This window comes from Barbatula barbatula, assembly GCF_947034865.1.
Source record: "Barbatula barbatula genome assembly, chromosome: 8".
Taxonomy (NCBI): domain Eukaryota; kingdom Metazoa; phylum Chordata; class Actinopteri; order Cypriniformes; family Nemacheilidae; genus Barbatula; species Barbatula barbatula.
In genome coordinates, this window is record NC_136771.1 from 14,048,992 (window position 1) to 14,068,931 (window position 19,940).

Here is a 19,940-nt window from a genome sequence, read left to right on the forward strand (position 1 = left end):
TTCAAAAACAATATACAGACTTTTCAATGAAAGGGTTATCCAAGGCTATGCTGAGAAAGTGCAAGAGCATCAATTGAATCGAAGGGACGGACGGGTATGGGGTGTACCACCCTCGTAAAGGCATGTTACGAGTGATATTTGCTTATGGAGCAGAATGCCAAGGCACATTTTTAAACAGTCAACTTCTACAAGGTCAACCTCACAAGCTCTTTAATTGGTGTTATTCTGAGTTTCATGAAAGAACATGTTGCTTTCATGACTGACATCAGAGCAATGTTTTACCAGGTCAGAGTGGCAGAGGAAGACAAAGACTTTCTTTGTTTCCTATGGTGGCCAGGCGGAGATGTTACACAAGTTGTGGCTGTCTTTCGAATGACTGTGCATTTGTTTGGAGCAATCTCATCCCAGAGTTGTGCATGTTTCGCTCTGAGGAGAACTGCAAAAGATAATCAGCACTGCTTTAATGAAGAGGTAATTGACACAGTGCATAAGAACTTCTGCATGGATGATTGCCTAAAAATCTTAGAGCATGAGGCGATTCTATGGTTGGATTTTATGGTGTTGTCATTTATGTTTGTAACACTAGAGGGCATATGAGTATATTTAAGCCAAGTGCTAATGAATTACAGGTCACGCAATGGAAGGTCAAACAAACATTTTGACAGTGCCCTGTCAAGCGTGCAGCGTAAAGTGCTGTACTGTGCTTGTGTCGTTGTCAGTATGTTTGAAATGGAATTTATGTTCATTTAAATAGAAGAAAACAAAGTAAAGTTTGAAACCTTGATTTGATATATTTTTTGTTATATGCAATGCCAAAGGACAATAAATGGATTGGCACATCCGACTTTATTCCTATGGTATGGACAATGTGTCATGATTCTGCCGCATCATGTCATGTTTCTCTTGGTTTAGTGGCAGGATCATGACAGAACCTCATGTTTAATGTGGAGAGAGGCAATTATTGTTATGGCCTTACATATACTCTCTCTCCGGTCTCGTCTTTGTTCCCATCCTCTCGTTACCCTCGTTATTGATTAATGCCTTTCACCTGTTCCCCTCTTGATTTGGTCCCTTATTTAATGCCCTTGTGTCTTCTGTCTTGTGCTGGTTCATTGTGGTTTGTGTGGTGAGTTCATGTGTCTTGTTAGTTTAGTCTAGTGTAGTTTTGATGTTCATGTTTATAGTTTATTTTAGTCTTGTTTAAGTGTAGGTAGTTTTAGTCGTGTCTTGTTATTGTACCCATGTCATGTTTTGTTCTGTTACCCCCACGTGGGTCTTTGTTTTATTATTTATTAAATATATGTTAAACCCTTACCTGCTGTCTGCACCTGGGTCCTCTATCCATGTCTCACCACTCGAGAATCATGACACAATGATTATATTTATTTAAGGCAAAGCACGCGTCAAAAAACAGACGTCTAGTACCATCTGCGTCCCTACAGAGTCCATTGTGAACCTTTAAAGGTCGAGATAGAAATGCAATATACATGTACATAGATATATCTTCAGAGGTGTATTAAGAGCTTACACAATAAAATAAAGCATTATGTTTTTATTACCCTAGTATAAGCTATTTCTGTCTACATACACCGTGGTTAATATAATTCGCCATGTTCTGTCAGCCGTTGTTGGATTTCGAAAGGGAGGGGTGTAGAGAGCGCTTGGTTGAAATTCGCAACCTTGCTGCTAGATATTACTGACTGGACCTTTAAAATATTTTGTAGATTTTTATAAAATGCATGATCATATGAATTGAAAGTAAAATGACATATGTAATCATTAACTAATGATCTGTTACGCGGCTGACAGCGGCAGGCGCTCGTCTGAAATCGCCAGCTGCAGGCGGAGGGTTTTTCCACGAGACGCTGCGGTTGCTATGATATGGAGTGTCCGCTACTAGCGTCTGTTTCAGCCGTGATATTTGCATTTGTTAAATGTTGACAAAGGTAGACAACTTGCTCTGGCCATTCCTTTGGATGAAATAATTAATGTTATGATAAGCCGGGGAAGTCATCTGATGAAGACGTCTGTATTCGGAGACAAGAAAAATTAATTTCTCCTCCATTGACGAGCTGAGCGCTATTCCCAGAGTTGAATTTTAAAACTCAGGGCACACGGTCAAACGCCTGTGCAGAGCGTGAAAAAAAAACAAATAGCACCAGCACTGGCCATGGAAAAAGAGACACGTTTAACCAATAACGGTCTTCTCAGCATCTTTTGCCTGTTATCATAAATAATCAACAGAACGCCATGGTGAATACATTTTCCTCCAAGAGCATTCTTATTAAAAACCAGAACACAAACCCTATACAGTTTTTTTACCCTCATATGACAGGATTTTTAAAATAAACTTTTATCTTTTATCAAAACTGGGGTGAACGATTAGACATGAAAAATTATCATTAACATCAATAGCACCAACCTCTGTAACAAAGTCTTTCAGTAGGTGACCATCAGTTGTAAAACAGAGTTTTAGCTTGTTCAGAAACTGGGTGAGCAAACAAGTAGACCTGAGCCACAAATGTTTAAACACTGCCTCCACATTCTAAAAGTGAGGTCCAGTTACAGTCAACATTTTACCCAAACTGAACGACCTGGTGTTCTGCAGTAAAAAAATTAACCCAGTTGAAATGTGCGGTGACATACAAGCGAGCCCGAAAGTCAAAGGTTCCTGCAGCATTTCTACACTTTCAAAAGATTCCAATAGAAAATTGGTAATCCTAATATGTCCAAACTAGCTGGGTTCATTAAAAATGGGATTCGTCCAGACCAAAATCATGAAGAGAACACAAAATTGTGCAACCAACAGTATGCCAGCTAAAATTGGTCAAACCATCAAGGAATCTCTGCTGGAAGTGTAACAAGAACCCAGCCCCTATAGGACATATTTGGTAATAATCATCTCCATTTATCCTGACGACTCTAAAAAGCTTTCCTGTAGCTCACTGCAACACCAAGGTCATGGGTTCAAACCCAGGGATTGCACATACTCTGAAAAAAATCTATAGTATATTGCAATGCAAATCATTTTGGATAAAAGTGTTTGCCAGATGTGAAAATGTGATTGTTAAATTTAAACATTTTCCAAAACCCCATCCCAGTTTTTATGTATCACACTGTCACCTCCAAAATATTTAACACGCCCCTACCCCAGGTCAACCCATCAGTAATGTAAGGTCAGACCATTGTCACAACAGTACAACTTCACTTTTTTACAAAAAACAAAAGCCGATAGAGCACTAACAAGAGTGCTCGACTCTATCGAAGGCCTTCTCCGTAAGCCGTATGGAAGTCCACTAGGAGGCCAGAACAATAATTTTGAAGGGTCAAACACAATGTTTCCTACTGGTGCAGTACCTGTACACAAATAACAATTTACACACCATTAACAGTTTCTTCAACATCATACGAAACAGATCAACAATGCTTTGGGATGTTTTTTGTTTACTTGTTTTTTTCTAATTTCATTTTATTCACACTCTCCATATCCGGCATCAAGCAGACCAATCAACGTATGACAGGGGCGGTGCTGGGGGTGGGCTAAGGAAGCTGAAGCCCCTAAAGATTTCAGTAAAGCCATGAATGTTTTTATTACCATGCTCTGTATGGATAATTTAGGGGGCGTTTAAAAGTGTATTCTGACATATGTATGGATGTCTATGGGCTAAGCACCGGATACACAGTCACCCTAGAACCGCCCCTGACAGATGACATCGCAATACTGAGTAAGCGATTCAAAAGCATACAGAGGACACGGCTCATGATGCTCTCTCGCGGTCCTGCAAAGTCATCGGCTCGATCAGTGTACGCAGTGCTACATGATGTCAACCAAGCCTGTTGTTTACACAGTCGTTGCGATGCTGGTCATTCTAAACTTTAGGTAGCATAAAGTCGAGTCCCGAAAAGTTTAATTGATTTGAACTTGCAATTGAACATTTGCCAAGACCCACCCATCTTAATTAGCAAACTGTTGCTACCTCAGACAAGCCAAGATGCTCTCACACCAAAGATCATGTTCTCAATCAGTGAAAAATACACAGCATAGCAAAAAGTATACTATCTTTACAAATACGTTGCACTGTACAGTTACAATCATAAGTTTACCTGCATGGTCAAGAAGACAAGCTAATGGTGATTTAAGACAAACTAATGGTTGCATACATTTGTCTTATTTTTCTACATAATAATATATTATTTACCCTCTGAAGAGCAGTACTAAATAAACAAATAAAACAAAATAAAATAAATTAAACAGCATAAATAGAATTTACACCAATAATCCTATTCAAAAGTTTACTCCTCTTAATAGATGTTGCCTCTTGAGCATCAATAAATGGTCCTATGGTGTGATTAATACTCAATTTGTTCAACAGCATGACTGGGAAGATTGTTTACATGATGTAGGCAATAGTTTTCTATTGTTCAACGGTCTAATTTCTCCCTAAATGCATCAACTCATAATGCCTAGTGTTCCTTTTAATGCTTGTGTTACATCTAAAGATTAATTATTTGGCAGTAGTATGTAGTAGATTATTGCGGACCGTAGCAGCTGAACCATCTGAATTCTCAACATTATTTACTTCTTTCTCAGAGAGTTTAACAGGACAATTGCAAAGTAAAAAACATTTACCACATTCTAAACTTTGCAGTAGTAACAAAAATAGGATAATCAAAATCATCAATACGAAAATGAAGGGTCATGAAGAGTTCAGCATCATCAGGTATGATACTGTTAACAAATATTCTCTATTAGTACGGAGTCGCATCTACTGAAGCATAGAGAAAATATGCTTCAGTAGATGCGACTCCGTACTACTAGAGATAATTTTGTTGGAGAAACCAGCTTGCCCTACCGGGATAGGGCCTCTGTTAATATTTCATCGCTCACAAAGGGTGAAACCCAGGACAGCATATCTCGGGAAGAACTAGTTCATTGGCTTTATCCACAATAACAAAAAAAAAACACCATATAACTATTCGTTCTAGAAGCAGAAAACACTCTCCTGACCCCACAACATGCCCAATGGCCAGGCAACATTTCTCCACACCCACCGTCGACACCACTTTAACTGCATGCCGTTGTGTAAATTAACTAATAACTAGTTGACGTGGGGCCAATATGCTTCCTCGAGGGAAAGGAAAGCACACGGCCCAAACAAGCAATACACCAAAAACACCTAGAACTAATTACAGAAGGGAGAAAATAAAAAGATGAACTCCAGAAAGCACTCCACTCTAGAGCTGAAGATCTTTGCCCGAACCCGATGGGACCCGACGGGTTCGGGCGGGTTTGGTCTTAATTTTGATTATTTTACACGGGCTCGGGCTGGGCTCTGGCTTATGCTTGCGCTCTGGGTTGTGAGGTAAATGAGAGGTCAGGTGATGCGTTTCGATTAGCGCGAAAATGGATGCTGAGGAGGTGAAACGGAGGGTGGCCTCTGGTGATTATGTTTTAGTTGCACAGAGTAAAAAAGCAAACTCTGAGGTGTGGACATTTTTTGACATTGTGCATAATGAGAACAATGAGACAGTGGGATATGTGAAATGCAAAAGATGCGACATTCTGTTAAAGTACGACAGCAAAACGACAGGGAATTCGTCGCTGAGAAGGCATATTGATCGAAGCTGTTCAACACCCGGCAGTGCCCAGGATCAACAACAACCTACAATCACATCGTTTGTTACAGCATCAAAACCCATCACTGCAAAGGTGAAACAAACAGTGACGGAGAAGTGTGTCAGCTTTTGCTGTAAAGATATAAGGCCTTTTAATATCGTAAATGGCAAGGGTTTTGAAGAGCTGGCGCAAGAACTAATTAATGTCGGGGCTGCGTATGGCAGGGTTCCCGCAAATTCTGTTATTCCCCGCCATGTGACAATTGCGAAGAAATGCACTGACATGGCAGAAGAAAAGAGGGAAGCTTTAGTACAGAAACTTAAGACTGTGTTAAAGGATGGAACAGTCGCAATGACCACAGACATGTGGACAGAAGATTATCGGAAGATTAGTTATTTGACAATCACATCCCATTTCATAAGTGAGGAGATGGAACTGGTAAATAAAACCCTGACAACTACAATGTTCCCTTTGGAAGAGGCAAAGACGGGAGATAATATCAGACGGGAGATACTGAAACTACTGGTGACAAAGTTTGGCCTTGACGCTTCCACTCTCAGCAAAATTGTATGGGTGACCGATGATGGGGGCAAACATTAAATTCGCTCTGCGGCCATACCAAAGATTGGACTGCATAGACCATCTCATTAATACGGTACTGCGCCATGGACTCGACATTGCCGAGTTATCGAAAGCCGATGGTGCTCCGGAGATAGGAGATACCATTTCTGCTGCTAAATCATTAGTGAGGTACGTTAAACAGTCAGGGTTGGCTGCGCAACTGTCAACAACATTGCTGCAAATGGGAGACACTCGGTTCAGTACGGTGTACCTCACACTGACTTCTATACAGGCCATTTATCATGAGCTCCATGAAAAGCTGGATGCACGAGGGGAGAGCGCGCATTGAGAAAATAGCCCCAGACACACTGGACTTTTTTTTAAACTTTCTGAAGCCGTTCTATGAAGCACAGAGGGAACTTGAGGGAGACACGTATCCAACACTTAATAGTGTGTGTCTCTGGAGTGAGAAACTGAAACGCCACTGTCAGCCCAATGCCATGGACTCCCCTCAGCAAGCTGTCGTGCGTAAACGGCACGAAGACTGGCTCGCGCGTAAAGTGATCATACAGGACCTCCACAAGATCGCAACATTCCTCTGGCCAAAATTTAATCAGCTGAGACAGGAATGCCATACATGATCAAGTCCGCACTCTTCTGCAAGCCATGGCTGCAGGTGCGCCAGATGTGGAGATTCGAGACCCAGTCACAGAGCTCTCCGGAGTCGAAGCCACTGACAGTCCTCCGGCAAAAAGGGCAAATTTTGCGGAGTGGGAAAATGTGAGGGAAGCTGACTGGGAAAATGAAGAGGTAACTCGCTACATCGAAACGGCTGCTGATATGAACAATGAGATAGATGTTCTTGGCTGGTGGAAGAGAAACAAAACATCCTACCCAAACTTGCGAAATTAGCAAGATCGGTGCTATGCATCCCGGCCAGTAGCAGCAGCAGTGAAAGGGTGTTCAGTGCTGCCGGACGCACCATCAGCGAGCGCAGGACCGCGCATAACCCATCCACAGTGGATGCAATTTTTATTATTGCATTTTTTTCTTTTATGCTATTATAAATGTAGGCCTACTATATATTAATACACTGTGTTCCCCTGTGTATGTTGTTCTGCAATAATAACAAATTAAAATAAACAAATTTTGTTATTGCCAAATACCTATTTTAGTTTAGAATGTATCTTGATTTAATTCGTTACAAATACATTTGTATTGGTGATTATGGAGACATATGCTGAAATGTTGTTACAGAAGACTTATTGTATTTCTTTGTTCTTTCCAACTTCCAATAAATTATTTAAAAAAAGGTATAGCCTAAATTAAATGACTCATTCTTGACTTGACTTTACTTGACAAATTAGACAAAAGAGCTGTGTCTGTGCGACGTGTGTGCGCACATTTTAATAATGTCGGGCTGTTAACGGGTTCGGGCTTGTAAAAACCTGTCAATCAAATTGTACTTGTCGGGCCGAATTCTGACGGGCTCGGGCCTTGTCGGGCCTAACTTTTAAGGCCCGATTACAGCTCTACTCCACTCATGCTTACAACATACTGTCAGCTCACACTCAGACACTCACACACCGAAAGTAAAAGAGAGACGTTTCTTTTACCTTGAGCAAAATGTCAACAATCCGTTGCTGATACTCCAAAGCCTGTTTGTCATTCTTGAAGTCCTCAAATGTCTGAAGAGTGAAGAAATATTAACGAACAATTAACATTAGATCTAATTAGATGTTAAATAAAGTGCTCATTTTGGAAAGTTAGTGCTGAAAAAATGAAATTAAAACACAAATTGACTGAACAATAAGTGTTGATATATGGGTTGTCTGATGCACACCAGCGCCAAGACGTTTAGGAACTCTTGAGTGTCAAAATGGAGGAGAGTTCGAATGAATGGATACAATTCCTCTTCCTGTGCAGCCTCCACAGAATGCAAACGGATCAGAAATTCAAACACCTACAACACAAACAATTGCACAAGGCTTTACTAGTAACTCTTTAGTATAAAGTCTTATGTATTAACATATGGTACTTAACCAAAATAAAATTCTACAATGGCATTTAGCACCACAGCTCTCCGACCTCAGCAGGACATTTGTGGTGACTCCTGAGCTTCAAAGCAACCAGAGGAGGCATACAAATGTTCCAGGTGGCCCTAACAAAAAGACTTGAGACATGTGGTTGACCCAGAGAAACTAACACAACAAAATTGTCCTTTATGCAAATATATGTAAATATCCCTGTTGTATGTTGGTGCGCTTGCCATTTTTGTATTTTCTGTAACCAGTAAATATGCAAGTGTGATTAAGGCTTTGTTTGTATTCATACATTGGGATGATTCACAACTTTACATAGTTAAAAGCATAGCATGTTTACTATGTAACAACTCCATTTCTAATTTCCTGATTAATGGTATATGTTTCACTACCGTAATTTTGTTCTCCTCATAATAATCTGAGTGATATTTTGCAAATGTGCCAGGAATTAAAGTTTTTATTGTTACAAAGCAGCTGTACATGAAAACATGTTAACTATAAGCAACACATTAAATGTATAAAATGGAAAGGTATCAAGAGCAAAGTAAATGGATACATTCTCATTCACACAAGAGACTAATGATCATGTAGCTTGTTACGGGACAAACTGCATTCCGTATAAGTTGAATATCAAATGCTGTTTTGAAGTCTTAAATATACAGAACGGCTGGCAACCCTAAGTAAAATATGCAAGCATCATGGTAATACATGCTAGTTTTAATTAATGTAGTATTAACAGTTGTAAACAAAGTCGGTATTTTAATGTTAGTCTTTTTTTGTTAGTTGTTAGTTTCTTGTCTGGTCTGAGCTATTAAACCGTCCACTGGTCTCTTCTGCATGCTTGACCCACGTTTACCAGTTATCTGTATGATATTGAGATTCATATTTTTACATTGAGGACAATTGACAGACTCCTGCACAACAATTACAAAAGATACAAACATGCTCAAGTAGTAGACACGGTACATTTAAAGTCAGGTGGGCGTAAACCTCTGAAAATAATTGCTGTCAATTGTTATTAATATTTTGTTTTCTGGGAAACTTTTTTTAGCTTCTGGATGATAAAAAAAGTTATTTCAAACAAAATAATAACAATTTCAGCTGGTTACCCAGTCCGAATATTAACACCCACTTGACTTTAAATGTATGGTGTATATTAGAGAATGCTGAGCACAAGAGAATGTTTTTTTTAAGAATTTTGTAAAGGCATGTCAATGTGACATGAATCTCCATAAAATCAGTGGTGAACAAATATGCAGAAAATGCTAAAAAAAACTATTGCGGAAGAGCTGGAGTTTTCTGGAGACCAGTGGACAGTTTAGTAGCTCAGACCAAACAAGAAACTCTTAAACAACTATAACAAAACATAAAAACAGACAGTAATGGTCAAGAGAGTAAATATCTAGGCCTGTGTAAACTTTTGAACAGGCTCATTTTTGTAAATACATTTATATGCTTGTGTGGCTGACTATATGTAAACGTCGGTTGTGAAATAACTTGTTCAGAGCAGTATCTTATTCAAAACAAATCTTAATTGTCAAAATCCCTCTCATTTTTCTTAAATTTGCAACATTTAAGATTTTGCAGGGGATTTGTGAACATTTGACCACAACTTTATACAACTTTGTTTATAGGCGAGTCCTCTGCCCAGTATATGAGCGGTTTAACATTTTGCAGCAAAAGGGGTAAAGAGCTAAGTGTGGCATAAAAGGCTTTTTTAGTTTACTTAGATTCACACTTTGAACATTCTGTTTATTGAAATCAAATAGAATATTTGCCTAATATTTACTTAATATTTGTATACAAAAGCATATAACAAAATTGCAAAAAATAAATCTAAAATCAACATAAACAAAAAGGCTAATTTAAAATATGAATCAAACTAAAAGAAAAATTTTAACTCTGGTGGGATCAATGTCTCGATTTTTAACGGTCATTTAAATCAGAACCTACTGTTGCAATGCATGATTTCTGATGTAGGAATGGTTTACTGTTTTTGGCATGTCTCTGCTAAACCAGAGAATAAACCTGGGTAATGCGTTGAACTATACTAAACAGAAGTGGTTATAGAAATGGTTATAAAAATTAGAAAGAAGTTGGATAATCAAACAATAAACATTCCTCTATATATTTTTTTTCTCTGCTTATTCAAACAACTAACCTGGTTTTTCACCTGGGGTACAAGATCTTCAGAAATGTCCCCTAAAGGATAGGCTCGTCCTGCTAAACAGCAGCTGACAGAAGAGAAAGAATGTTTTACAATATTTAACAAAAAGCTTTAAAAAAAATCTATCATCATTTATTGACCACGAAAAGGTTGTTCTACTGTACACAAAAAAAATGTATGCCATTTTCGAAGAATATGGGACTCCAAACAGTTCTGGGGCACTATTTAACAGTTGCACAGGATGGTGCCAGTGAAAGTTTTTAGACACCAGTGTGAGCATGCTTATTTCCGGTCGCAATATACTGTATGCCATGGTTCTCAAACCCTTCTGTTGTGGCCCCCAAATAAAGACTTTCGATGATCGGGTTCTCGCACCAATGCCATTGTCACCAATTAGCTCCAGGAAGAGTGAATGGTGGGCAATATGCATACATGGAGGTAGATTATATGAAGTCTTTGTCATTAATTTAACAGATTCAAACTGCTGCCAGTTTGTAGCGAAAGACTGCAGGTTAATATTGAAATATTGAACATGTCTTTCATGGCATGACTCTTATCAAACTTGTTAAGTTCGGGACAAACTGAACATCGTATGTCTAACATACAGCAATTTCTTCATGGCAAAACACTGGACTTCTGCAGGCTGCCACAAACACACCCCTCCACGAAAAATCAAGGTCTATGCCATATCGCATCACAAAAAAATAGGGCTGCGCCGATTGGGATACACACCTTTTGGCTGGATTGAGTATCGATTTGTATTGGACCGATCAAAATCCGATCATGTGCGTTAGCCGCAGATGATACTCAAAGCTTCTAAAGGGACTAACTATTATGAAACCACGGTAAAAGTTTTCATACACTATATTCAAGGTCTTTCTTATGTCATTAGGAACAAACCAATATAACATTAGCATAATTAGTCATGGAAACTCTGACCTCTGCTGGTGCTATCATCTGTCAATATCCAGTCAGCATAGGAAATGTTTGGTGACAGTCAGGACATAACTGTTTTCAAGATGTTCCTATGTTTCTGTTATTCTTCATAATCACTAGATAACAGTCTATAGCTTTGTTCTAAATTACGGTATTTTGCTGTAGTGGGTTACTCTCTGATGAGTGTTATCATTAAAAGCACTGGAAGCGGTCTAAACATGGTATGTCATTCACAGAAACTTTTTAAACCTCAGATAAAAAAAATGGCTGTTTAAACTCTTGTATAAATACAATGCATGATTTTTTAAACACATAACATATCTCTTCTCTTTGTGTTCTAAATGTTATGAACATGCGGCGCAAAGATCACCATGACTTCACAAAGAAAAGGTGCATTAGGCGCATAATTATGCGCATGGGATGCTCTTAACTAAGCAGATGCATCAAGCACATCACCCTGCGTTCGCATAACCATAATAAACAGAAGTGCATACACTAAATGCATCACATTCTGTGACCAGGATGCACAGGAGCTATCAATTGGGATGATAGACAAGTACAAAAGTATTCATCCCCCTTCATTTTATTCACATTTTGTTATGTCGCTGAGTTATCTTAAATAACTTGAAATTAAAATAAAAATCATTAATCTACACTTCATGCACAATAATGACAAAACAAAAAAATGGGTTTGTGACAACTTTGCAAATGTATTACCAATTAAAACTGAAATAAGTATATTACATAAGTATTCATACCCTTTTCTAGGACACCTGAAATTTAGCTGAGATGCATTAGTTTTTCCTGTAACGGAATATTACCATGTAGATGTCTTCATTCACAACATGTGAAGTTTGGGGCTGGTCGGACATTGTTTGCCTGAGTTACTATAGCATCCTATTTCATGGCGGAAATCGTACTGTCAGGCCGCCACAGACACACCCTCAACAAAAAGTTTTGATCTTCCAATGTATAATAACAAAGGTCTGAAGATTAGACTGGCCAAATATGATGGTGATCTGTTTGAATCTCTATGAAGAGATAATCACAGTTTAGAACATGCCACTTCATGTTGCCTGCAGATAGCAATTGTTACTGAATATTACCATGTAGATGTCTTCAGGCCAGGACTTTTATTAAACGTGAAGTTTGGGGCTGGTCGGACATTGCGTGCATTAGTTACAATAACATCCTGTTTCATGGCAAAACACCGAAATTTTGCAAGGCCACGGTCACGTTCTCCCACAAAAAGTCAGGATCACAAAGGCCTTCAGATGAGAATGAGAAAACTCAAGTAGGATGAGTTAAAGTATGACGACTGGATATAATAAAAGAGAGCTTTGCTGCCAAATGTGGTGCATGTACGTGAAACGTAGCAGGATCACGAAGGATGTTTTTGACAAATGTACTATCTAAGAATAGAAAAGAACAAGACTTCACTTAAACACTTAACACACACTTTCGCATTATTAAAGTATGTAAAGAACAAGAATTACGAGTTGTAATTTTTTTATATTTACAGGGAATTGACAGGCAGAGTATGAACTTGGAGTACGAAAGCGTTTTTTGCCATTATATAGAGCCCGTTACAACTACCCCATTAACAACCATAGTAGGATAAACAACAACTACTACTATCTGTTCAATAGAAGAAAGATACTTAGAGAGGTTTGAAACAACTTGAGAGTGAGAATATGACAGCATTCCTTTTTGAGCAGTATTTATGTCACCTGTCAACTCACCTGATGTATACCAGCAGTTTATTTCCTATCACAACATGCTCATCTGTGGATAAACAAAAATGCACATAATTATGTGGACATGTTTTTCTAACTGGTGTCCATATGTGCATGTAGAGATGTAGTTAAGTTCTGTGTTCAACCTTTGAGAGGCTTTCCTTCACGCAGAGTTGGACCAATTGTCTGGAAGAGTTTCTGAAACAGTAAGAAAGCAAAACACTTAATTGGGCATAAACTAACATTTATTTAAATGCATTTATTCAAAGCACTGTTCTCTGCCTTGTCAGAAATAAAACCACTTCAACTGCACACTGAACACTTATTTTCATACCTCCATGGGACTGACATAGTCATTTATGCCGCTGTTGAAAACATAGATCATGGCATCATACAGCTTGTTATCCCAGCACATCTTCACTACCTGAAAACATCCATATTTTAAATTAAATATGTTGAGGCAAACAATAGAAATCCAGAAGAGCTGCATTTATGAGAGTTCAAATGCACACACCTGTTTTATATCCAGGTTGGTGATGTCCATGTGGAGCAGGCATCCCTCCACACTCTCCATCTTGCCATTTTCCTGGAAATAGCTGAGAAGATCTCTCATGACAGGTGTGGTGAGACTGCCAATCCTCTCATTTAAAATGTATGGCTCCAGACTCTCCAAAAACACACTCCTGGCAACAGAGTTCTCCACCAGCCGAGGGTAAATTTCGTTAAACAGGAGGTCCCTAAGAAGCAGAATTCAAACGCTCATATAAGTAAATGCAATTATATAGTTACGTTTTGTGTCCGTTTACCCAACAAAAGGTCTTTTTATGTTTGGCTATGTTTATATGCTCTGAAATTGGAGTTGGCTTTTTTTAAATCTCATTGTACATGCGTACAGTGACAATAAAGGCTTTCTATTCTATTCTCTATTATGTACTATATTCGTACTATTTTGGTAATGAAATGACCTAGAGGTCACGTAAAGTGCACGTTATGGGCACGTAATTTAATTCCCAATACAGGGTTGGGGTAGGTGTAGGCGTCAGTTAACGTAATTTATTGTACTTTTTTGGCTTGATTTTAAGCGGTTGTTTAAGATAAACTTTTTGAATACAGTGTACTTAAGCACAACTCTTTTCACTGGTGAATCATTTAAAGGGGTGGTGCATCGGTGCGTCATGCATTCTGACTTCTTTACAGTGTAAAACGTGCTGTCTTCTCATACGTAAAGTTTCCATTCCCTGCGATCACATTTTTCACCCTTTATTTAATGTGTAATGTTGCAAAAAGATAAAACTCAAAGTTTAGTGCCAAACGAGTGATATTGTCTTTATAGAAGAGGAAGAGCCACTGGAGTAGTGTTTGGTTATCAGAGATTGTAAAAATTTTGCGCTAAACTACACAGCTGGTAATAGGAATTCAGCTACACACATTCGGAAAAGCACACGGGACGCCCACACATCAACCATGGAGAGGCGGAGAAGGAGCAACAAGTCACTATCACTGGAGTGCAGGAGAGAGAGAGAGAGAGAGAGAGAGAGAGAGAGAGAGCACTATGTTCGCGAAGTTCAGCTGTTCACTGCATTTGGATGATGAATGTTATATTAATGGTGGATATAATGCTGGATTTGGAGATCATTTAAAACTGATTAATGGAGCAGCGCAAAAAACCTTCAGTCTAATTGCACACTCTGCTTTCATTAGATGATATTGGCTGGATATGTTTAACATTAAATCTTTTACATAATGTGGATTGGAAGAATGGATTATAGGCTCTGAAATGGCACCAATGACATATTCCAGGGACGTGCACAGGGGGGTTGCTCAGGTTGCCTGGGGAACTGCCCATATGCCCTTCTCGACTCACGTTGCCCTTCCGAGGTGGAAAATAAATAAATCATACAATGGATGCAGAATTTCACATACGTCTAGAGAAAAAAAACGCGAAAAGCCTCATTCACTTCCGTATTCGGGCAACTAAAGTAAAAGTCAGAAGGGGATCGGGGCAAACTCTGTTTACGTGGGTGCAGCGCTGCACGCGACCGGCACCTGAGCTGAGCGTGCATGAGCGGCCCTAGAAGGAGATTGTCGCGGTTATCGGGTGATACGACTCAACGTTCTCTAGGGTGGCCATACTTCTGGATTTCGTCCGGACAGTCAGGATTTGAACCCCCCTGTCCGGCGTCCGGGGCAGCCTCAAACCAGACACTCATTTGTACTCGTTTTTGGAGTTGTCCAGAATCGGCCTAAACAAAACCCGCTTTATAACATTTATTGGGACACAGCAGCATAGCGTCTGACGCCGTAAGATCTCCGGTCAAACAAATGATTGGCTGAAAGAGGTGTCAAATAAATATCTGATATATCATTGGTTAATAACGTAAACAAGCCTCCACGACGTGGAAGTGGAGTCCACATGCTGGCTTCGTCACATCATAACGGTAACTTGCTGAAACGTCAGACATCGTTTAGTCCGGAATGGACAAAAGAGCACAACTTTATATAAAAAAAAGCAGTAGAGACACTTTTCATGGATGTCGCTGTGAAGTGGACGTTTGTAGTCAAGGGACCTGCGACATGCCAGCACAGAAAAACAAAAGTAATCGACGAGCTGCAGGTACATCTTCCCTTAAGCTTAGGTCAAATATTCATTGCCAGACAATTAAAAAAAATGAGTAGACTGTTTCAGAATCACTGTATCATGAGACCATCGATATGATCCACAAAATTGTATTGTAGTTGCGAGTACACCAGAGTCCTATGCAATTATTCTTGCCTCACTAAATGCTGCAAAGTATCCTCCTTTTTTGTGTTATGGAAATAGCCACCATAACGTTGTCAGAAAAGGTGAGTTTGTGATGTATAACAAACGAACGATCATCATCATCAAGTTTTATGAAATTAATTAAAATCTTCAAAAATCCAGGCTGAGTTTGCCACGTTTAGCCTAAATGATAAGACAGATAGCTTGCAGACAAGCAGCCTAGGCTACAATTTTTTTGGTAGGTAGGCATTAGGCCAGTGGTTCTCAAACTTTTTTGGTCATTCCCCACTTTAGACAAGGGGGAATTTTCAAGCCCCACCTGCCCCCATCGCCCCAACACGATGCTAATGAAATGCGCAACAAGCTTAACATGTTCCATATTATTGAACTAAAAAGTAGTATCAGAGTAACAAGTTGTATCTAAAATACAAAATATATACATCAAATAACAGAAAGTTCTAAAATAATGAAAATAAAAGTGCAGCTGTGTCATAATAACTTTCATGAAAAAAAAAAAATAGAGAAAATAAAAGTGCAGCTGTGCACTACTAATTTCAAAAATAGAAAAGATATAAAAGTGCCATTTTGAAATCTGTAAAAAAACATTTAAATATGTTCCGTTACAATTAATATGCCGATATCATGTTATTTTGGCACTTCGGTTCCAGGTTATATTTTTCTCGGGGACTCATATCTAATGTTCTTTTAATATAGACTGCATGTAGACTAGTGATGATTACCCCTTAATGTTTCCATGGCAATGCGTCATATTTGTCACGTGACACACCGCAGCCACAATAACACCTTATGACAGATCGCCTTAATTTCCTTTTTTCTTTCAAAATATTCACAAACTTGCTTACCACGTCATCAACTATCTGATATTCCGATTCTCAAAAATGTGTAAGTGAGTGTGTTTGGTCATTTATAAATAGTTATAAATGAGTCATTCAGTTTCTCCTGAAATACATGCAAGAAAGTGGCCGGTGAGCTCCGAGAACTTTAACTCTTGTAAACTTTATAGTTACTTCCACTATGTTTGTCTGATGTGAATAACACACGTCGTCAAATTATATTTGAATAGATTGTTATTGCTGCTTCCACAGACATGAGTGTGTATCTTACAAACTCCAAATGTATTGTTTTACTTGTGCTTATGTGTATTTAAATGGCTGAAACCTAAAATAAACATTATTAGGTTGAAAACACTGCATAGTTGTGATCTATGACAGCGCTGAGCTCGTCCGTCTCTGGCTCCGCGCAAACCAACGCGCTAAAGCACAATTTGAATCTGGCAGTCACTGAACATTCTTAATCTCATATCTGGGACCGTATTCTCAGGGGCACAGAAATAATATCCCATATATGGGACCAAACCGGATACTGCTCAAAAGGTTACAATTTCTGTAGTGAGGTAGGCGGACGAGAGCCGGGATTCGAGGCCGTTGCGTGAATGATAGTGAGCGTCAGCTGTACGCGCACCGTACTATTGGGTTTCGGCACCAGTGTAAGTTCCACGAAGGGAAGGAAGGAGGCGGAAACCCGCGAATCCTCTCTTACTGACGGTCCGGTCGCTCGTCCACTTATGCTTCATAATCTCCCCCGTGATACCAGACCGGTGCGCGTACAGCTGACGCTCGTTATCATTCAGGCACCGGCCTCCAATTTCGGCTCTCGCCCCGCCTACCTCACTACAATTTCATTTGTAACCATGAATACAAATTCCGGAAGATGTGATCTCACGTTTCCATATAAGGCATAAAAATGAACGTTTCCTCACGTTTGGCGCGCCCCACCTGTCACGTCTCTATTCCCCACCAGTGGGGCGCGCCCCACAGTTTGAGAAACGCTGCATTAGGCAAACTAAGCTACGTCTCTGCTGATAGTTAGTTTCTCACATTTCGTTTGAGCAAGAAGAATTAATGATGGAAGCTATGCATCACATTAATTATTTTATTCTAAATGGTTAAATGCCTAAATCCTTTCACTATTTTGGGTATTGTTTGAAGCCAAGATACCCACTGAAAAGAGGCGGATTCAGGAGAGGGAGAGATATTTCAGGGAGTTATGTTTTTCTGTGTTATTATTCAGGAGGCGGATTCAGGAGAGGGAGAGATATTTCAGGGAGTTATGATTTTCTGTGTTATTATATAAAGAAGTAAAACACTGAAATACAGCACTCAATCACCTTAACTAGTTAAGGTGATTGAGTGCAGTATTTCAGTGTTTTACTTCTTTATATATATATATATATATATGAATAAAGATCCTGTTATTCTCAGTCCTTCATATAGCCTGTGAGGTTTTCTTTTAGGGGGCAGTTGCCCTTTTTTCAGGTCAGAGCAACTGCCCCTCAAAATTCCTGTGCACGTCCCTGACATATTCGGAAATCATAACTGACGATTTGCGTGAGTTTAAATATATTTCTAAAAATGTTTTAAAATGCATTGATTCTATTGTAAAATGATTGTATAAAACAACTTAGTATATAAAGAACATTATAAAGATTTGAAATTACATCATGAGATAGGACACTGCTCGTCCAATGCACACTCACAAATCTCGGCCAAAGCAGTAGACCCTCCACATATTTCTCCACAAGTGTTTTCTTTCTCGCATTCTGATGTTTTGGAGATACGGTTCATGACTCATACAAATGTTTTGCTATTATACTGTAGTATGGAAGCAGGCACATTTAAATGCAGGATATATCTCATGAAAGGCATCACTCATTTATTGATTTGAAAACTTTAGACAAACTGAAGAAAAACTGATACGCTGTGTGACCAGATGATTTATTATCCAATGCATTTTATAGGTAAACATTTCAAAGTGAAATTAAGTGCTGTTGAAATTTGAAACTTTTTGTTAAATTTCTTTGATTGATAATTTGACAATATGTTAGCAAAAAACAGGCATGTCAATTGAAAACACGGTAGTGAAATGGTATACTAAAATGGGTCAGAAAGAATATAAATTATATATACTCACATTCTCAGCAAAAGTATACAGTAATCCACCATGACTGGAACTATGTCCTACAGAAAAAAAAAGAAGAGAGTAAGTATTTACCTAGTTAATGTTTATTTGTACTATAAATAATGCATGTTCACTTGTACTGGCCATGAGCAGCCCAACAAAGATCTATTGCCTAAACTATCGCACCACTCAGACAGCATGAGTTTGGGTAAAAGAATGTTAAAAGTGCCACTGCATTTGATCTTTGTATTACTTAAACTTATCTTCAAGCTAAATAATTGCCTATGGGCAATTCCGTGAAAATGACTTTACCTAGAATCACCTTTTTTTACTATGGTAATAGCACAGATATGAACATTTGGAAGTTTAAATACCCATGTGAGATCTCTCTTCAAATTTGTAAAGCATTTGTTTTATATATAGTGCATGAACCTTCATAGTCAGGTAAGTGCCATTTTCAGGATTGTCACATCCATATGATCCATATTCCTCATAAATGGAAATAAATATTTGATGTTCGATAGAGACATTCCTTCTCCATTCATTGGGTTTTATTGCTTCAGGTCGGTGCACTTTAATTCACAGAAATCCTACACAGTTTGTCGTCTCCCAAAAAACGTGTCCTTTTTTGTCACATCCATAATGCATGTTTTTTCTTCCCTTTTTTAAAATAGAAAATTTGTTCATAGACTGACATTTTTTTATGTTTAGACTCTATTAACAAGGGTTTATACAGACATAAACAGATGGTTCAATATATTCGTAACAAATTCCTTCTATGAGCATTTTTATGTCACCTCCATAATGCAAAATATCATGGCCATAATGCTGGAATTGCCCGTTTGTAAAATAATATGTGATTATTTATTCTGGCATCATTTCCTCACATTCATGTCATTTAAAACTTGTATGACTTCATTCCGAAGAACACAAAATGTATTTTGTTGGTAACCATACAGGGCTTGCCACCATTCACTTCATGCACTGTATGGACACAAAATGCAATACAATGCAAGTAATTTGGTGCCATTTAACAACATTGTTCAAAATATCTTTGTTTGTGTTCTGTGGAAAAAAAGTCACATTTTAATGTTGGGTTAACTATCATTTTAAATGAGCAAGAGTCCCACTATCCAGACCG

General features: G+C 38.6%; 1 protein-coding gene across 1 annotated transcript in view; it reads right to left on the reverse strand.

The window, feature by feature from the left end:
* vps8 (VPS8 subunit of CORVET complex) overlaps positions 1-19,940 on the reverse strand; it is a 145,495-nt gene that overhangs the window by 39,693 nt on the left and 85,862 nt on the right. Inside the window, exons 20-27 of the mRNA XM_079462308.1 lie at positions 18,812-18,858; positions 13,574-13,796; positions 13,394-13,483; positions 13,206-13,257; positions 13,066-13,108; positions 10,382-10,454; positions 8,022-8,141; positions 7,795-7,866 (exon numbers count right to left, since the gene is read on the reverse strand). Of these exons, the coding sequence (XP_079318434.1) occupies positions 7,795-7,866; positions 8,022-8,141; positions 10,382-10,454; positions 13,066-13,108; positions 13,206-13,257; positions 13,394-13,483; positions 13,574-13,796; positions 18,812-18,858 (720 nt within the window). The remainder of the gene's footprint in view (positions 1-7,794; positions 7,867-8,021; positions 8,142-10,381; positions 10,455-13,065; positions 13,109-13,205; positions 13,258-13,393; positions 13,484-13,573; positions 13,797-18,811; positions 18,859-19,940) is intronic.